At 41.1% G+C, this 20175-nt stretch overlaps 3 protein-coding genes across 3 annotated transcripts; 1 reads left to right on the top strand and 2 right to left on the bottom strand.

Annotated features, from left to right (window-relative positions):
• Nucleotides 1-75: 75 nt before the first annotated feature.
• On the bottom strand, nt 76-4408 carry LOC133960713 (flavin-containing monooxygenase 5-like). Its single transcript, XM_062395521.1, has 11 exons — nt 4387-4408; nt 3718-3860; nt 3292-3476; nt 3035-3200; nt 2622-2764; nt 2324-2523; nt 2047-2182; nt 1735-1954; nt 1576-1648; nt 1077-1329; nt 76-948 (listed from the first exon to the last, which is right to left on the bottom strand). The coding sequence occupies exons 2-11, from the start codon at nt 3851-3853 to the stop codon at nt 799-801; spliced, it is 1662 nt and encodes a 553-aa protein (XP_062251505.1). The 5' UTR covers nt 3854-3860; nt 4387-4408; the 3' UTR covers nt 76-798.
• A 176-nt stretch (nt 4409-4584) lies between these two features.
• plpp6 (phospholipid phosphatase 6) lies at nt 4585-10957 on the bottom strand. Its single transcript, XM_062395862.1, has 2 exons — nt 10326-10957; nt 4585-8317 (listed from the first exon to the last, which is right to left on the bottom strand). The coding sequence occupies exons 1-2, from the start codon at nt 10804-10806 to the stop codon at nt 7950-7952; spliced, it is 849 nt and encodes a 282-aa protein (XP_062251846.1). The 5' UTR covers nt 10807-10957; the 3' UTR covers nt 4585-7949.
• Nucleotides 10958-11779: 822 nt separating this feature from the next.
• prdx6 (peroxiredoxin 6) lies at nt 11780-17218 on the top strand. The gene is made up of 5 exons (XM_062395572.1): nt 11780-11953; nt 13108-13264; nt 14508-14651; nt 15892-16038; nt 16895-17218. Exons 1-5 carry the CDS (start codon nt 11862-11864, stop codon nt 17018-17020), a joined length of 666 nt encoding a protein of 221 aa, XP_062251556.1. The 5' UTR covers nt 11780-11861; the 3' UTR covers nt 17021-17218.
• Nucleotides 17219-20175: the final 2957 nt, after the last annotated feature.

The following is a 20175-nucleotide window of genomic DNA, read 5'->3' as shown; positions in this document are numbered from 1 at the left end:
CCTCGTCAACAGCTCAGAGTGTTTATCAGCTACGATTACTTCACAAGTCTTTACCTGTAAATAATAACACCCTGATGAAATTTATGAGGTTTATTCCCATTGGAAAATATGACCTATTTGTAGTGTGAAACAACACAGAGATGACAAACAATAGCAAGACGGATTCAGTGGATCTATCCTCTGACAACTGTGTTCATATGCAACCAATTCATAATGTCTTTGTTACTTCAACTGCCAACTCCAATGCAGGAGGTAGTGGGACTTTAATGTGGTGCAGGGGGTGGGGAAGGTTAGTGGGTTTGAGAGTTTGAGACTGGGACTCTAAAAAACTCTTTCGGTTGCATTTTCCAGTGGTCATTGTTTTCGACTGTTTTACTGCAAACAATGGATTTAGTTGGTAACAGGAAATGTTGACTGCAAACGTAGTAATAACAATAATACAGTTGGTATTCAACAGTTTGTCTTGAAAATGTAAAAAAAACAGGATTTGTTTTGAATGCTTTTGAAATAATAATGATTCTTTTTTTTTTTAAGAAAGTGTTTAAATACATCAAATATATAGGTACAACTAATGAAGACATTACCCCAAAAGTCATTCCCATAATCACAAGCCAAATAGCAGGATATTATGACTAAGCGGATTTCTCAGTGTTTCATGGATCCAAAACCGCAGCTACATCATTCGGTTTGTGCGTTTCTGTATTTTTATATATTTGATATTATATCTTGTTAAGGAGTCTGGTGCTATTTTGGCAGCTTTCAATGCTCTCGATTCGTGTGACTGCAGTCCACGGAGTATTAGACTGTCTTTGGATGGAGCTTGGACAGCAGGTTGGGCAGAGCAGTCGGGTGGTGCACATGGACGTAGTAGGCAGTGGCTCCTCCAACCATGAGGCTCAGGCTCAGCTTAAACAGGCGGCCGGTGGTGGACGGCTCATGCTCCACCAGCTGGAAGAGATGGAGTAAAGTGTTTTTACATTTGGATACTGTACTTTATGTTTAGATAATGTAAGATGTATATTAAGCATCACACATAAAACGTACATAATGTAGGAGAAACAAAATGAATTTCAGACCTTTCTGGTTTTCAGGGGCTGGTACATGCGGTCGAACTGGGTGAAGATCGCTCTGCGGGCCCCTTCCCATTTTCCTGGCCCCATCAAGCGGTACTGGTAGGATGTGACGGGTCCCCAGAGGAGCCTCTTAAACAGAGGATAGTCGGTGAAGAAGAGCCAGAGGAGACTCGGGAACACTCCAATCTCTCCAGCTAAGTCGTCCATGTAGTCAACAAAGTCCACTTGCAGGGGTGTCAACTTTGATACAATAAAGCTGTGGGGAGGAGAAACCAGTAATGAATGACAAGTTATAAGTTAAATGTAAAAACATTAACAATGTCAGTGTCTAGTCATGCTGACCGCTTCTTCTGCCGCCCACAAGTGCTCAGAAATCCATTCAACCCCATTATTGTAGCTTTAATAACACAAGTTTGAGCGTATCTGTGCTTCATCCTTATAGGATAGAAAACGAATGGACAATATTGGTTGTAACATTATTGAGGCAAATTAATAGTTTTACTTTTTCTCAATGTCCTTGGTGTCCCTCTCCACAGCCTTGATCATGGCCTGGTTTGAGGGCAGCTTCTTATGTCCTATGGAGAAAAAAATCAGTGGACAGACGGAGGTCAATTTGCAGACATGGACTTTAATGGCAGGTGACGAACTGGAACCGCCTCACCTTTGAAGACACGTGCGACCCAGCGGGCTTGCATTTCGGCCTGAGGCATGATGGCTCCAAGGGCATGGATGAAACCCACAACAGCCAGAGTTGAATGCTCCAAGGTGGGAGGGTAAATGTGCTTGTACAGACCCACACGGTGCCCTGACTTGTACAAAGCACTGCTTGGCAGGAAGGGGAAATCGTAGTTGTATCCTGTCGCGAACACAATTATATCCACCTGGAACAAAAAAGGCAGGAAGATATTGATAAACGTCCATTTTCTACGTTGTAAGTGAGAATTCATGGGTTTGTCTTGGGTCAATTTTGGACCTTTTCCACAAAAGTGCCGTCATCAAACACCACGGTGGAGCCACGTATCTCTTTCACATTCGGCTTGACAGTGACCGCTCCGGACAGGATCTTCATGGGCAGATCATCGTTGATCACTGGGATCTGACTGAAGAGCCTGGTGAGGCAGCAGAAGACAAAGATATTGGTGACAGGGACAGACGCAGAGTATCTCACACTCCAACACATCACACACAAGGGGTTTACGCCTGAATACCACAGAGCAATATCCCGTGTCTCTGTCCCGACAGCAACCTACCTGTGTGTGGGTTTGAGGGCGTACATGGTGTGGTCATACATGGCATTGACTTTGCCCTCGCCGATCCAGTTGAGGATGTTGATCGGCAACAGCTGGAACAAGATGTGGACGAAACGTGTGTTGTACTTCATGTCCACAGGCATGCCATTGTCAGAAACCTGGCGGATGACCCAGGCACCGCGACGAGTGCTCATATACATCTGCATGAGGAGAAGGAACGACAGATCACAATCTGCGCCAACAATCACGAATCAATGTCCAAACCAAAGTCAAGCACGATAAAAAGTGAATTCCGAACCTCCTCAGCTACTCTGCTGCCCTCTGTTGCGATGTCACCTCCGGAGTTACCAATGCCGATGACCACCACCCTCTTCCCGTACATGTCCTCAGGTCCCTTGTAATCCCAGCTGTGGAAGTACTTCCCCTCAAACTTCTCAATTCCTACAACACCACACATTTATTGTGTTACTCTACCTGTTGTCCTCTTAGTGAAATCTTGGAAAAAAGTTTGCGTGCACACCACTAAACCACAGATTGATAGTTATGTTATTCCTTCCTGTTATTAGGATGTGTGTTGGAACAGATGTATGGTCTCATGTGAAAAAACATATATTGACAACTAAAATGTTGCTGAAAATTCCTAAATGTCTCAGACGAAAATAGAATGATCTGTCAAGGCATGGGAAAGACTTATGATGAACATGTCTATACCTGGGAAGTCTTTGAGTGGCATGTTGGGATAGGTGTAGTGACCCGCGCAGCAGATCACTGCATCGAACACGTGACGCTCCTCCTGTCCATCTCTGTTCTCAGTCACCACTTCCCACTGACCAGTGCGGGAATAATCCGGCCTCTGTCTGACACTCTTAACCGAGGTCTAAAATGTTAGAAAAGTAACATTTTTTAATATCTTTTGGACTTCAGCAACAGAATATAACGAGCCGCGTGCTTCTCTCTGCCCTTGTTACCTGGAAGTGAATGTGCTGCAGCAGTTTAAAGTGTTCTGCATACATCCTGAAGTATTTCAGGATTTTTGAGTGGTGCATGTAGTTAGGGTAATCGGCAGGGATGGGGAAGTCACTGTAGCACATCATCTCTTTGGAAATGTTAATCGTGAGGGAACGGTAGATGCTGGCTCTGTTTGGCTCTGACACTTCCTGCAGAGAATTACAAACAACGAAAAGAAAAGCAAGGAAAAAGAATAATAATGATATGAGAATGGAACAGCCGCCAGTGGCAATTTCAGGTTCTGTATCATGCCCAAGGAGACTTGATTAAATGTGATGTGCTGTGAGTCCATCTGAATTAAACTACAGAAGAACAGCGTTGACTTTGCTCTGTGTTCAACAAATTGCCACTGAAATGCTTTAAGACAAATGGTTCTGAATAGTGACTTGCCTTGAACTTCCACAGTCCACCCATATCATCGCTGCTTTCAAAGCAGGTTGGCACCATGCCCTCATCCAGACAAGCCTTAATGCTGGTGAGACCGCTGGGGCCGGCCCCGATCACTGCTACTTTATGCACCATAATTGAACTACAGGAGGAGAAAAGAAACAGTGAATCTGAACAATCAGATCGAAGTGTGAAATAATACGGGTCTTCAGTATTAAAATATTTTCAATTCATGTCTTGTATCTTTCTTAGACATTTTTCTTGTGTGGTTCTTTCACTTAATTTAGTAGATGTTTAAAGAAGAAATTATTATTTAATGTCATTATTAACATAATTAGGCTGTCCCTTGATATTTTCTATCCTGCAGAAACCTTGGCTGTGGAAAAAAACTTGACTAATAGATTCATCCAAATGTATACTTGGATCTGCACTATGTTTAAATATTGTGCCAAAAGCTACATTTAACAAAAAAAAAACTGATAAGTGATACAGCTCAGACTTGTGGATCGTATCAGTGCAAAATATAAAAAAGTAAACTTCTCTGCCCTGATAATGAACTATTATCAACCTATTGTGCAGTTTATGATAACCCAATTTGAATTTCATTATACCTCTTTTAATTCAATGATGTCACGGTTGAAAAATATGCATCAAGTTTTTCTTCCTACCTTAATCCTTGCGTGTTGCTGAAGAGTGACAAGGCTCTACGAATCACAGACTTTTATATAAACATTAGAAATAAAGACGTCCTTCCCCCCTCCCCCCCTCCCTCCATCAACCAAAAATAGTGTGTTTTCTGCGATAGGACTAAAGTTCACTTTCGTTCCGCTGACTTTAAAAAGATCATCTAAAAGACTTGAGACTGGTTCAGATTTCTTCCCAATTTAATTAAAATCCACCACTACAATCAAATTATCCGGGAATAGCCATTCAGAGAGAATGGAACATAACACAGTGGAATCTCATGTCATTACAGAAATATGTACAGGATACGCATTAACAATTTATATCATACAGCAGGCAAGACTGTGTGCAGTGAAGTATTTTGGAGCTGGCTTCATGTTTCACAAAGTGGGATTTACCTGGTAGCGGAATAAATCAAAATATGCATCTTTCTTAAGGATGGTGTACAAAGGTGGAATGTGCAAAATCTATCCCTAACACAAACACACGGAGCCTATAGTAAACATTTTGTCTGATATTTCAGATTCTTCTCAATATCAACACGTAAAACAAGAAATAAATCAATCATAAAAAACGTTTGGTCATGATGATATCCAGCATATTTAGATTTGCCACAGAAGTGCACTGAAATGAAAAGGCTGCAGGCTGCCATCGCAGTATCTTTCCACCGATGTTGGGGAGATCATTGGTCACTTTTTGGAGAATGAGGGCACAACAAGAAAGAGGTCAATAGAACAGTGTGTGAGTGGGCACCAGTATATACAACAGTCTGTTAAATTAAGTTGGTTCATACCAGATATCAGGATCAACTGGTTCACAGGTTAAAAACCCTTTCATAAAGTGAAATACAATAGTAGTAAAAGCTGCACACACACAAGAGAGGAAACATTCGATCTGTCCACTGAATTGTAAACAGCTGATAAACAATTACACCAAAACCAAAAATTCACACATCTGAACAAAATCCTCTATAATAGACAAAGTAAAAACAGACCAGCACACATGGAAATTAAAATGCACCTGCAGATTTACAAGTTGTGGTCTCTGGCAGTGCTAAAATGAATGAGTGTGTGGGTGTGAAGTGCGCAAGTGGTTGTGCATCATCTTAACAACTTGCGTAATACATGGTTAGAACATTAACGTTGAATCTCAGCTTTGGCACTGAACTCCCAGTCAGTGGGTTGGTGCGTGGATATGGTTTAATCATCAAACATGCTGACTCTAGGCATTAATGTGTGAACCTGACGACCAGTCAATGAGACGAGTGATGGGAAAGATTAACTAGCAGAAATAGTTACATAAAACATGCGAGGAGCAGCAGACATGGCCCACATGGTGACGTTCAAAGAGTCATGGTGACGTTCAAAGAGTCACTTCTTCGTTAATAACTTGCAACAGTTCAACACTAACAGTTCTTGCCTTTACTGATTATTGCCTTGAGTCTGACAACTGAGAATAAGTATTAAACAGAGCTAACTTAAACACAGGAAAAAGCATTCAACTCTAAGAGGGAAAGAGCGTTTGCCATCAGGAGCCCAAGGCTCTGGAATGAATTGCCTGAGGAATAAGGCTGTCTAAGACTGTTGTCTTCTATGTTTCCTCAAAAGGCATATTCCTAAATTTACTTAGGATGCCAGGCTGCTATTGTCCTTTAGACATATATTACTATATTAGTATATATTACTTATATGTACTTATTTCCATATTTTAAGCATTTGTTTTGCTGTGCAGAACCTTGTACTTTGTATTTAAAAGTGCTCCATAAATAAAGTTATTATTATTATTAGATCTGTCCAACCGTTACTCCACAACTTCACATATCATATTCAAGTTTGTGCATTAGACACAGTTTCCACAGAACTATGGAATTCAGAAGAAATATGCAGGCTAAACTTGGGTCTTATTTCGGTCTGGGCGATAAACTATCACAATAAAATTTTCATCAAAATCACTATGACAAAAGTCAATATACATGTATATATATATATATATAAGTCCTTCGATGTACATCAAAAGCGTAAAAGATGAAGAAAAATGTGGTCAAACCGTTGTTAATCTTGCTTTTTGATGCTTCAGTTCGGTTGCAAAACTCTTCACTTCTGTCCTGATCTGCCCACTGATCCATGAACCCAAGCAGAGCACCAGGACATCAACAGATAATATAGCTGAGATGTCATCAACCATAACCTGATGGCAACATTAAAACTGCCATTTTTTAAAGTGGAAAACTTTAAAGTGCCACTTCAGCCCCACAACAAATGTTTTTTTATTATTTATCATAATCTGTTAATTTTTCAATATTTCCTTAATATTACACTATTTTCTTGGACAGAGATTTAGTATGAGAATTATGACTAAGTTATATTATCCTCAGTCATTGAGGTATAATGTAAATTGTATAGGTAATTGAATTTGCTTCCCTCCGCCGAGGACTGTGTAACTTGTTTCATTTGTGTCGAATCAGCTGATTGAACCTGAACAGTCACAGATCCCATTTCGCTTTGTCAAGATTTTTTGCTTTTCTGTGACTCCGACTTCACTTGTTTGCCTTATAAATAAAGTTCTTTAGCTTCTAACAGCAACCAACAAGACAAATCATAAATATACAGCCATTATTTATGTTTTGAAGTCAAGCAGCAGATCTGTTACCCCTTTACCATCAGCCAGGTCTAACAGTGGTGACCCCTCTTCAGGCTGTTACACTTTAGTAGATGAAAAGCTCATTTCTTTTCAGTGACGATGTGAAGAAAGGTATAAAGACATAAGTCCACTCAATAAATAATATTCCTTCCTCCTATTGACAAATGTATTGTACAGTAGTTCTTCAACCTTATTAAACTAATTGAAATGGACTGCGGAGTAGAGGACTCCAACACACACACACTTCTCCTTCTGACTGAATAAACTGTGAAGAAAAATATATAATTAAAAAGAAAGATAGAAATATATATATATTTCTATCCTTAGACCATGGCACATTTTTTAATGAATTTTGATTTAATTAGTGATTCAAGACGGTTTACTTGTATGACGACAATAAAGTGCATGATATCAAGTTATTTATGTGCATGCCCTTATAATGATTAAGTTTAGTTGGTTTTCCATCCAAGTTAACTAGTCATCTGTTTATGTGATATACTTATTATTGTGTGATATTGTCAAAGCAATAGGAATAATAAAGTGATATGGATGTATGAATAGATGTGTTCACTTGAAGTGAACAGGAGCATGAAATAAACAGCGAATGTAAGCTTGCAGCCAAACTAATTTCAAAAGTTAAAAACAACTGTCGCACTTCAATTTTCATATTAACCATGAATCAGGTCACCTGATGGGGCTTCAGGAGGTAAACTGGTCAAATCTGCCCCCTTCAGGTCTTGTATGAATAAAAAAGAAGCTTGATTTAAGACAACAGAAGAAGACAACTATGTGTGCTGGAGATCTCCTCTCGAGACAAACAACCGTCAATCATCTCATAAAAGGTGTGCAGGTGCTCTTACAATCAAGATTTAAACTGCCACGTTCCCTCCTCCTTCAGTCCTTTGAGTTAAAATAACTGTCCCATCATCCCCTGCAGGGTCTGAGGGGAGAGCCACAGCATCTCCACCAGGTTGTACTGCCAGTAGCCCATCCAGAACCCAAACACCACGTCAGTCACGTTGTGCCTGCCCAGCATCACTCGGCTCAGCCCCACCAGGCCGACCCACAGCAGAACCAGGACCCTCAGCGGGGCGGCCAGCACAAGGTGAGTCAGGAAAAAACGTCCGCACATGGCGGCACGGGTGGCATGGCCGGAAGGGAAGGAGTAGCTGTCCACGGAAAAGGTGGCGAACATGTCCATGCGATTATGTGATGGCCGACGTCGACGCACCACTGCCTTAACAATGCCAACCAGGAGGATATCCAACAGCAGGCCTAAAAGACAGAAAGAGATATGTTACAGAATAATGTGTGAGGAATCTGTATTCATGCAATCACACTGATCAGATCAGTGTTTTTTGTGTAATCTTACATACATACAACAATAAAACAAACAAACAAACCACCCATGTGGTTATATCAGACCAAGCAACCTGGATAAAGACTTTTTCACAACACACACTTTGAGATCAAAACATGTCAAATGGAGGATTTCATGAAGTTCTTTTGCATTTGTGTCCATTTAAAATGTAGCATGAGAAATTAAAATCAACATGACTTTTTTTAAATACTGTTTGCTAAAGTGAAACAACATAGATTTAATCAGTAAGATGGAACTGAAAGGAATAAATGCTTCAACACAACAAATATGTAAAACTTGTTTTCTCTCGAGGTTGGTATATTTTCAAGACAAATTTGTTTCTTTCTCATGAATAGTGATTATAGTGCCACATATATACAGCATGATATTTGGTAGTGAACAGGGTTATCACTACCCTTCTTTACAGCATACTGGACTTTTTATATCGATGTGTCATCGCATTGAGCAGTGAGATTTATTAACAGTTGCTTCACTGCTCAAAATTGAATGCAACAGTCAGACGGCACTGTATAAATCCCTGCTGAGAACAGCAAATGGTTTTCAGTCAAATTATTATGCAACACTCCATTTTTATTCATGAGTGAAAACTCCTGCGGATGTTTAAAGCTGTGTAACCATCAGGCTCCAAAATCCTAAAAACATTTGCTGTAGGACCAGAGGCCATGTTTACAGAAATAACCCGTTAACTCCACTGAATCCTCGCATCGAGCTTTCGTATCACAGCAGAGTACCTCGTACACACAGTGAGTTCTTCCCTGAGCCAAACTGCATCTTTACACCAAGTTCCGTGGAAATCCATATTTGTGTTTTTCTTTGTTGTATCTTTCCATTCCAACTATCAACAGCAGGATGTATCTTGCGTAGACAAACCACATTCAGATACATGCCGGCTTGCCTCCAACCGCCTCTGCATTATTCACCTGTGAAGGTGTGTGACAGAACACGCCACTGGGATCAGCCAACACTACTGGAAAAGCAGAAAGTCCTGTAACACCAGCAAGAGTACCAAGATTATACATTGAAAACAACCACACCCCGAAACAGCACTATCCATGTCAAATCAAAACCACAGACTGTATAAGGAACTGACAGCTGCCCAAAGTTGAAGCCAAAATGTATGAACCCGAGGAGTTCACCCGGGCAAAGGGCAATAAAGGACGAACTGCAGCAGTAAATTAAAAGACCTCATTCAAACAATGTGATCAACTTCACAGAGCGAAAGATAACTGACAAACTAGTTGAGTTCATGGCCCTGGAGGCCCAAGCTGTCAGTTGCATGATGGGAAATTTGGAGCCACGGCAAGGTTAGCCAGGTTGTAATTACATATCTTAAGGTTAACCTGATCCAGGCCAAACAAAAATTACACATAATCGTCACCTCCATGCAGCGTTAGCAGGAGCATACAACTGTTAAAACAGGTTTTAAACGTGATCTTCTAGATGCACTGGAACGAGGTCAGTTCGCTGGATCAGCCGATACCCAAGGTTCATGTCTCGGGAATAATATTGGGAAGGGAAACATAGTATCTGTACCATTAACTCTGATGACCCGTGTTTGGTTTGGCTCAATCCTAAAAGACACAAACACACTGGAAGGTATGTTTGGTAATAACGATAAAAACAATAATAAAGCGCGGTGGGTTGGAGTAGAGTTTTGCAAAACACAATACAATCTGCTTATGTAGGCACTATATCGCTGGATCTGAAGCATTCACCTGTTTGCCAAGCTGAGGGATGCAGCTGACCAAACAGATGTCATAGGACAGCTGAAGAAAACACGTGTGTTATGGGAAGTGGGGTGAAAACAGCTGGATGCAGGCCAGGGTGGTGACCATGTGAAAGGGGGAGGCCTCCTCTAGCCCCCTGTCAGACGGAGACATGTTAGCAGAGATGTAGTTTTACCCATGAAGAGGTTGAGCATGACTTCTTGTCCTGCAGCAGTGTCGCTCTTGTACAGGCAGTAGGCGGTCCCCACCAGCCAGGGGATGCCGTGTCCGGATATCTCGATCAGCTTCATCAGGGGACGCATGCTGCCCCACGACGAGTCCTCGCAGGCGCACACCCCCAGCTGTTTGGACAGCCACAGGTCGATGGCGAGCAGGGAGCTGAGCGCTACGCGGACGAAAGACGGGTTCAGCCGTATACCGTCTTCGTCCGGTGCAGAGCCCGTGGAGGAGCTGGAGCCCCGGCGGCGCGTGGGGCTCTCCGAGGCCCGGAGCCGGGCCGTGGTCGGGTCGGAGCCTTGCCGCTGGAGCAGGTGCGGCGGAGGCGAGGAGCGGTTCAGCGGCTTCGTCAGTGACTTGAAGTCGTAGCGGCCGTTGGAGCTGCCGAACACCGGGCTTCCTCCGCTGCGAGCCGGGGTTTTAGCTTTAGGAGACGGCATGTTGCCTGTGAATGTACCGGTGTAGACTGACTGTGGAGTGGGAGCACCGCAGCGCCAGAGGTTCCGCAGTACCAGAGGTTCCGCAGTGATTTGAGGGTCTATCGCGTCTTCAGCTCATCTGCTGTGTTTTCACTATTCACATCCCGGCTGCCGTAGTTTTCACCAGGAAGCTGGTTGACCCGGAAGCACTGGTCGCTTATTACTCATATAGTTATTAAAGAGCAATAAGTATTATTAGGAAATAATCTCTAGTGTATACTGTATGTATAGTCTTACGTTAATATATGTATATATCTACATATAAATATATACATTCTGAAAATCTAGTTAATAATAATGCCATTATTATATAATGAAAAAGTAAATGTCATCAATATCTGTATTTAATAAATATATAAAAATGACTGCCTCATCACCTAATTCTTTATTTTAATATAGTGTATGCATTGTGGACTCAAAATAAACTATAATACTCGATACAGATAAATATACTTTGATATATAGTTATAGGTAAGATTAAGGATTTAAGATCAACTCATTGTCAGAATTTGACTTTGAATGTGTATTCTACTTTTTAATTTAAATGCATTCTCCTGCATTAACTTTTCTTCACAAAATTTAAATTTCTAGTGAATATTTTTATATTGAACTTCAGACTGTCAATGATTTGTCAATAAAACTGAAGTACGAAGGTGACGCTTCAGTGATTGTTTGTGTATATGCATAAAATCAAGTCGTCAACTGACTGGATTTTACGCATTTGTAGCATCATGTACAGTACAAATTATGATATTGTTAAATGTTATGCCTTTGATACATGTCTGCTAGTCTGTAGAATCAATGAAACTGTTGTGCATATGACAATATCGAATCTTGAATCTTGAAATTGATTTGGTTGGTGGATGCATAGATATAGCTCTATGAGCTTACGTCACTGAGCTGTGGTCCCTCCCTTTCCGGATCTAGTCATATGGTGCAGTTCTCACCAAAGAACAAAGTGAGTCCTTCTCTGAGCTGCAGACACCCACACACCCACACACGCACGCAGCAGCACCATGCCTGGACTTCTGCTGGGAGACGTGTTCCCCAACTTTGAGGCCGACACCACCATCGGCCAGATCAAGTTCCACGATTTCCTGGGCAGCTCGTAAGTTCCAGGCCCCACCAACACACTGGCACGCTGCCTGCAGACTGATTAATTCTGAGTTTATTTAGTTTTTTTTTGGAAAACAGTTTAATCGGCCATGCAACGTTGCATTGACCCACGTGCTGTGTTTCTGTGGATACCTGTAGTCAGACCGGGGAGCTGACACGTGTCTGATCTGTACAAGGATTAAGTCTGAATAAAAAGAGCAGATCGCGTGATAGAGCCTGGACATAGATGAGCCTGGAAGTATGTGACGGTGACTGTGGAGTGACACCTGCTGGCTGAATGAGATTCTTACATAAGCATGAGAGGCGGATCAGATCAGGCATGTTCATTGGCTCATTTCAACTATAAGACAGTTCAGGCCTTTAAATGTTTAAAATGTAAAGGTATCACCACAAACTGAGTTGGGTATATTCTGTCTTTCCTCAGTGGTAATATATGTTTGAATGAGAGAGGCAAGCATCTGTTGTAATTGTGTCGTATTTTTTCAGCTTTTCATTGTTGTTCAGCAAAGACTGGTTTGAGCCCATTTGTGCAAGTGTAAGTCCATCAAATGGAAAGGTGGCATCTTAGAACAGCTAATGTCGACTATGTTTGATACAAACAGACGGTTTTGCAGCCGAATAAAACATTTTCTCATGTCACTCTTTAAATCAACACCAGCTTCCAGTGTTTTCCACTTGAACAAACCAATTCCATTCTAACCAGGCCTCTGGTCACGCTATGAAAAAGTTATCACAATATCTGTGAGGAGGAGCTCTTCTGTGGCCTCTACCTCATGTGACACTACATTACAACACAATGAGGACAATCATGCGAGGGAAGAAACTCATGTGATGTGTGACTGAGGTGAATTATCCTTTTAAAAAGTCAACCGTTGTATGACCCATTTCTACCTCTTCTAACTAAGGGGCCACAGTTCACACAGAGGGGGGAATTATATAATACTTTTTGCTCCATATATAGCTACTAACCTGAACCTATAGCAGAACGTACCATGGCCACTCCATTAAAATCGAACCTTTACACTAGGTCGGTATTAAAAAGAGTTACATGACCGCTGGATGACAATGACCCTCGTTCGTTCATAATACAGCTTTTCTCCACACTGAGGTTTCTGATGATTCTGATGTGTGTCCTTTCCTCTGCAGGTGGGGCATCCTGTTCTCCCACCCAAGGGACTTCACACCGGTCTGCACCACAGAACTGGCCTGTGCCGCCAAGGTCAGCGATGAGTTCAAGAAACGTGGGGTGAAGATGATCGCCCTGTCCATCGACAGTGTGGAGGATCACCACAACTGGAGCAAGGTCGGGCACACACACACACACAGACACACACACACACACACACACACACACACACACTTAATTACTCTACCGCTGATTGATTGAGGTCTATCAGAGGTTAAAAAACTAGTTTTGAACCGGTTAGACATCTGGGGGTGGAATAAATTAATTATAGCATTTAACATTCCTCTACTTTTATTATGTATCACTGACGTTTGAAGCCTGCAGGTAGGTTATCATCTAGAAACATTAACAGTAGTTGTATACATCACTGTGCTCCTATGGTTATTACCCTTTTACTCCACATGTTAATCTATTGTAGACAGGATCCATGTTTTATGTGCCTGCTTGTTGTCCTGTTTTCTTTTCAGATTCTTCTTTAAAACATATTTTGATGACAGGTTTTAGTTGGTTTGAGTCAAAGCTGCTCACAGACAAATCTAAACAATCCAGCATCAGATATGATGTTTGCACAACTCTCCACCGCTGTGGCTCTGGAAGATGATTTTGAATAAAAATGCAGTCTTCAAAGCCCAATGAGTTGATATACATTTTTTGTATGAGGTTTAAACTCAATAATCTTTATTCAGGCTTTTTATAAAATTGTAATGAAACAATCTAATTATATCAACTAAATCAAATTAAACTTGATATAACTATATTTTTCTGTATGTTTTTTATTTCCTTAATTTAATTAAATTTAATGCAATTATCTTACGTCAAAGTAATGAATTATTTAAATTCAATCACGTTTTAAGTTTTAAATTAAATAGGTTTCAAAGTGTCCTTCAAATCCAATCATGTAGCTGAATCGGTTCAAGAGGAAACCGCGCCATTCAGGAGGATAAGACACTTATACGCTCCGGAGTTTATAACTCCATGAAATTAGACTCAGTGTCAGTATAATTATAAATTCTGCATCAAAATCTTGAAAGTTCTGTAACTCTGCCTGTGTTGGTGGAAACTGAGGAGTCAAACCTTCATGGTTAATGTCCACCCTCCTCACAGACGGAATTCACTCTGTTTGATTTTGACCTGAGTTGCCACATTACAACATCGCCTCCTCAAACAGACCAGTGATTGGTCAAAGTTCAGAGGACCAGCGTCACTTTGTCGAACAGTAAATAGCAGATTTGGCCGTACAGTACCTCAGCATGTAGTTCACAGTGAATTGTAACTTATTGCTGTCGTTAAGTCAGGATGGAGACAATATGTAACTAAGGATGACACTGACAAAAACCCTGTGTCCCTTCTCTGTGAGTAGGATGTGATGGCGTTCAACAGTCAGGCTGAAGGTGCTCTGCCCTTCCCCATCATCGCTGATCATAAGAGAGTGCTGTCCGTGCAGCTCGGCATGCTGGACCCCGATGAGATCGACAAGGATGGATTGCCCCTCACCGCTCGCTGTGTAAGAAACCCCTCCTCCTGTTTACCTGTTCGAACACGCATCCTCTTCACCAGTGTTTCGTTATAAAAACAAAGACCAACAGACAGCAAAACTCAAATTAACAGAGGCCAAATTAGTTTGTCTTAAGCAGAACAAGAGGCACTACTTTCCTGTGAGTCTGTGGTCCAACCTCTTTTGCAGCTGCCCGGTATAACCGCAATCACTTCCTGCTTTTCCTCTTGCTCCTACGGTTCCACTCGTTCCGACTTCTGGCAAATGAACGCTCATGCAAAAGAACCACACAGATTCGATAAATACTGGTGTTTTCTTTCTGCTCTTCACAAGCAAAATGAAATGTCATCAGTCCTGTTGGAGCTGATGGTTCTTCATGGTGATCCCAGTGAAACCACACCAAGTTTGTCCTCACAGCAGATTTAAACAATATAGCTACATGCCTGAAAGCATTGGTCGATGTACACTAAATACATTTACTTAGATACTGTGTATTTTTTATTTACAGTTATCTTTCACTTTTACTCCATTCCATATACCAACAAATATCAGAACTTTCTACTCCACTTAATTTTTACAGTGCTGTGTGTTACATGTTCACGTCATTTTTCCTATTTTTTCAAATGATGGGGTGAAAACGAGATGGGAATTTATCTGTTGATCCAATTGAAGCAGGTTAGTTAAATTGAGAGTTAAGTGGGTTAGCAGCAGCAGTGACACCAAAGCCGAGAGTGATGTACTGTATTATAAGTAAATAAATACTTTCTTTTACTCAAGTAGAATTTTTTTTTTTTTTTTTTTTTTTTTTTTTTACTTTTTTAAAGTAAAATGTTTGTGTGCCTCCTCCAACATTGACTGACAGAGCTTCAGCTTTCAGAGGGGTGGGGGTGAAACACACCACTCTCACCCTCCAACAACCGGCATAAATTAATAATTTATCAAATCTAAATAAACATGTTCCTTCACAAAAAATGATATACATTTATTAACAGAAATTAAATATGTAATTAATGCAAGTATTTGTCGGCCACAAGCAATTTTCTTCCTCGTTTGCCTAGAATGTGAATTAAGTTAGAACAAAATGGTGCCGTGATTTGGTATAAAAAATGTATTTGATGAAAAACTATATGAATTGTTTAGGTGAGTAAAACATCATGTATTTGCTTGCTATAATGGAAATACTTGGATTAAAAACAGGATGTATATTCTGAGTGGTATGCTAAACCTTTGTGTGCTCCACCCACTTCAGGTGTTTGTGATTGGCCCAGATAAGAAGCTGAAGCTGTCCATCCTCTACCCGGCAACCACTGGGAGGAACTTTGACGAGCTGCTCAGAGTCATCGACTCTCTGCAGCTCACCGCACAGAAGAAGGTTGCCACACCGGTCGACTGGAAGGTACACACTCAAACTTTGTATTTGTGTCTGTCAGCTGCCTGGCTGATCATTGGAATCAACCAGATGGACGCACAGTCCTCAGATTCTGTCATAACACTTAGATGAACTTTGTGCACACATCAAAAACAAGGCGAGGACAGTGTGGACATCAGAACAATGTTATGATACACAGCCATTGCAGATGTAATATTATAATGAAAATAAAAGAATTCTCTTTTCAAATCTCTACACCAGTATAGAACTCATCAGTACTAACAGATTGAGCCAATTATGTAATTTTAATTATTTGTTTCTATTTCTTTTGAGTTGGTTTAGTCCAATAGATTTACTGTGCCTGAAGAAGCGACAGGTGCTAAGCTGACTGTCCTTACTCCATCCTCTTATTTTTTTTATGATTATTATTATTATAGTTTTTAACCTCTCGTCTTAACCTCAGCAAGAAAGCACCTATGAGAGTTTATGAGTCATATAAATGTCTGCCATTACCCTTTCCATCCCCCTATCTGTACTTCAAATATTTTTTCATTGTTGGATAAAGTGAAAATATTTTAATATCTCCAACAATTTAATTGTATTCAGATACAGTACAGACCTGACAGTCAGTCCAAATATTTCACGTGACCGGTGCAGACTCCCATGCTCCCTCCTCCAACACTATGAAGCCAACTGCCAACAAGAGTCCATTCACTCCCAATGGGAACGAGATTTGAATTCAAATTCATGCATCACATCCAAACCTTTTTGAGAGGCTTCACTAAACAAAATGACCGTAAGCCACATGACTCAGGGGCCGGATGAGGCTGCTGCATGAGTAAGGCTAGAACCATACTTACCTGTCCCTCTATGTCTCTTTCAGCCTGGTCAAAAGGTCATGGTCATTCCCTCACTCTCTGATAGTGAAGCTGCTGCTCTCTTCCCCAACGGTGTGACAACGAAAGAGTTGCCTTCTGGGAAGAAATACTTGCGCTACACTCAGCCCTGAAGACTTCATCCTGCTCTAACTTACAGCTCTTAGACTCCTTGGCTGTTGAGTCACATGTAGCATAGATGTACCTACCTGGTTCTCTGACGGGTGCGTGAGGTCGAGACACCTGCAGAGCTATGAACTAAATACATCCAGAGTGTCATCATAACGTGCCTTGTTTACTATTCCTAAAATAAAAAAACGTTTTCACACTAACTGTCTGAGTCTTTGGGCTGTTTCACAATTTAACAATAGTCTCTGTCACCACTAGGGGTCCTTCCTCGAACTGAAACATAAATGACACCCTGCTGCATTTGTATGTAGTACCATTATTCAGCAATAGGTGGCAGTATATGCACAAAGATTGGTTCAGCAATGATGTTTGACAGCTCGATGGCTGAAAACACCAACCTGCTCTCAACAATAGCTGTGAAAGGGAGTGGTACCACAGGAGCATGGCTAGTTTATTTACCTTTTCTATTAATGATAAATCACCTTGGCCACATTCACGCGACATCTACATTATGCCTCATATTTCTCACTGTAAACATTGAGCTCAAAAACCTTTCCGCTCAATACTTTTACTCATGTACTGCAGTTCAATGCAATTTTAAAGTACCTGTATCCATTTGCTGTTATACTATAATTCACATTTTGGAAGTAATTGGAATTAAAGTCATTATGTTTATCTGACACATCAGACACACACTAAGATCTCAGCTAAAAAACAAACATGATAAAGCAGTTACTCTGTTTAATATCAATTTGAAGCCTGCACAGATACATATATTCATTATTTGACTAAAAAATAGTAAAGATCAGGGAAAAGTCAGAAACATCCATGTATATTTTTCAGCGTTTTTGAAAGTGTTGATTTTCATCATTCATTTCATGATTATTCAGATTCATCTTGTTAATCTCAATCAAGTGCACATATTTAATTCTTTCTTCTCTAGAAATTTTAATGCAGAACATTCAGCTATAATTAATTATTTTTATATTTTCGTATTGGCTCGTTCAAGTAATGTCAAGGTGATAACATGTTAAGGTTTCATTTCACAAACAGCGCAGGCTTTAATAGTGATAACTACATTTACCCTCATTATGCTGATAAAACCAGAATGAAGTGAAATTACCTCCAGTAAATATAAACAGAAACATGTTTGTATGAATCCATAAAACAGCAATACTATCCCTCTGTATTTCAGAGGACCATGAAAGCCTGAAGTGAAGTATTATTTTTTTTTAAAGGCATGATGAGATGGTTAAATCGTCTCAGCAGGTCGACCTCAACTGTAGACAAGACATTGAAGCCAGGACTGAGGTGTAGGTTTCCCCTTTGAGTTATTCAACCCTTAAAACTTCACGGATGGGAATCGAATGAATTACTTCAAGTAGTCAGAGGGGGAACACTGATCGCACTCACCATACACACACACACACACACACACACACACACACACACACACACACACACACACACACACAAATCCACACGCACCGAAACTGTGGCCTTTGCATTCACTCTGAGTCTGAGGAATGCCGAGGTCAAACAGAAGAGATGGGATTGCACTTGAGCAAAGAAGGAGGCATAGTGTGTGCAGGGCCAGATACAATATCTGTGAGCCCTCCCTCTTTTCACTCCTGTCATACAGACAATTTGAACTGGAATGTTATTCTTCTTTTATCTTCATCATCAGTTTCTCACTTAACACAGTCCACCTACAAAAGCAAAGAGGTTTCCTTTCTGTCTCTAGTCTCAATTGCAGATGTAGATATTGGATAAAATGGCATCTATGTGCAGGTAAAAATGCGATGAAAGTACATTTATCAATCCGGGGACCCTTGCCATCTGCCTCCTCCGTCTGGTCTCCCTCTCTGGTGGCTACTTTGTCCCCAGGAGTCATCCACACATCACAACACCCACAGAGACGCACCGTACACAGATCAAATGCATTTCTCAAATTCCAGACGACAATAGCCTGTGCCAGAGCATGAGAACTGCTTTGGGTGTCAGACGCTGGCTTCATTTCCAAGTACCAACCAATCCCCTACCCCACACCACCTCTGTTTCTCCCCCCTCCCTGCCTCCCTCCTGTTCATCTGTCACTCCCTCACTTCTGGGCTATCGAGCCTGCTCACCCCACCTCGCCTCTGCAACACATGTAATATAACACCAGCAAAGAGCCAGGTCTCACAGGGCAAAACACACACACAATACCAGCTGCTGCGCTCTCTCTCACCCTCTCTTTCTCTCTCAGTGTAACACACACACACACACACACACACACACACACACACACACACACATACACACACGCATACTCTCTCTAGTTTGAGAGGAGAGGCCTCCTGTCAAACATGTCTTATCTCAGAGAAGATGTTTTCTTCTTACATGCACAAACACACACACACACACACACACACGCACACACACACACACAGCTCCAGTTGTCCTTGGGAATGGTGACCAGGAGAGAATGCACACCAGCTACACAAGCTTCATGTTTGTAGCTGCTACCGCAACATTCATGCATCTGGCTGCATTCAGAGACTTAAAGGAATGGTTTCATATTTTGTAGAAATACACTTATTTGCTTCCTTGCCAACAGGCAGATGTGTACATCGATACTATTCTGCTCAAACCACAGCCAGCAGCTGCTGAGCAGAGCTTAGGTTAAAGAGTGTAAACAGGGGGAAACAGCTTAGCCTGCATGGCTTTCTCAGAGGGCAACAAATTCATAAAGTACATCCAATAACATTCATTTGTATCTGTAAAAACGAGAATATGTGGGGATGGCACGGCAATGTCATGGTGGTGTCAAGACTCCAGGAGGTCACTGTAGTTGGCAAAGCACATAACCTTCTGTAAAGGAAAAATATGAGATTTTTTTACACATATCACAGAAAGTGAAGCCAATGCAGAAGTGCCTGAAACCTGAATTCTCTCAAATGGCCTGCAGAGGGCCACTCCGCTAGTTGCAAAAAAGTGTGTTTCTGTAGGAGTCTATGACAAAAGGGTTCTCTCTGGATTTATAATGTCGTACATGATTTCAGGCGCAATTTTCAATTCTTCAATAGGCATGGATGTTCACTTTATAAGTTAAAATTCCATTTAGTGTAAAATTGATGAAAAAGCATTAGGACGTGGATACCAACATCATCACCAAACA

This window comes from Platichthys flesus, chromosome 9 (genome assembly GCF_949316205.1).
Source record: "Platichthys flesus chromosome 9, fPlaFle2.1, whole genome shotgun sequence".
In the NCBI taxonomy this organism is placed as follows: domain Eukaryota; kingdom Metazoa; phylum Chordata; class Actinopteri; order Pleuronectiformes; family Pleuronectidae; genus Platichthys; species Platichthys flesus.
The sequence above is the reverse complement of the archived record's forward strand: the minus strand, read 5'-3'. Positions and strand labels throughout refer to the sequence as shown.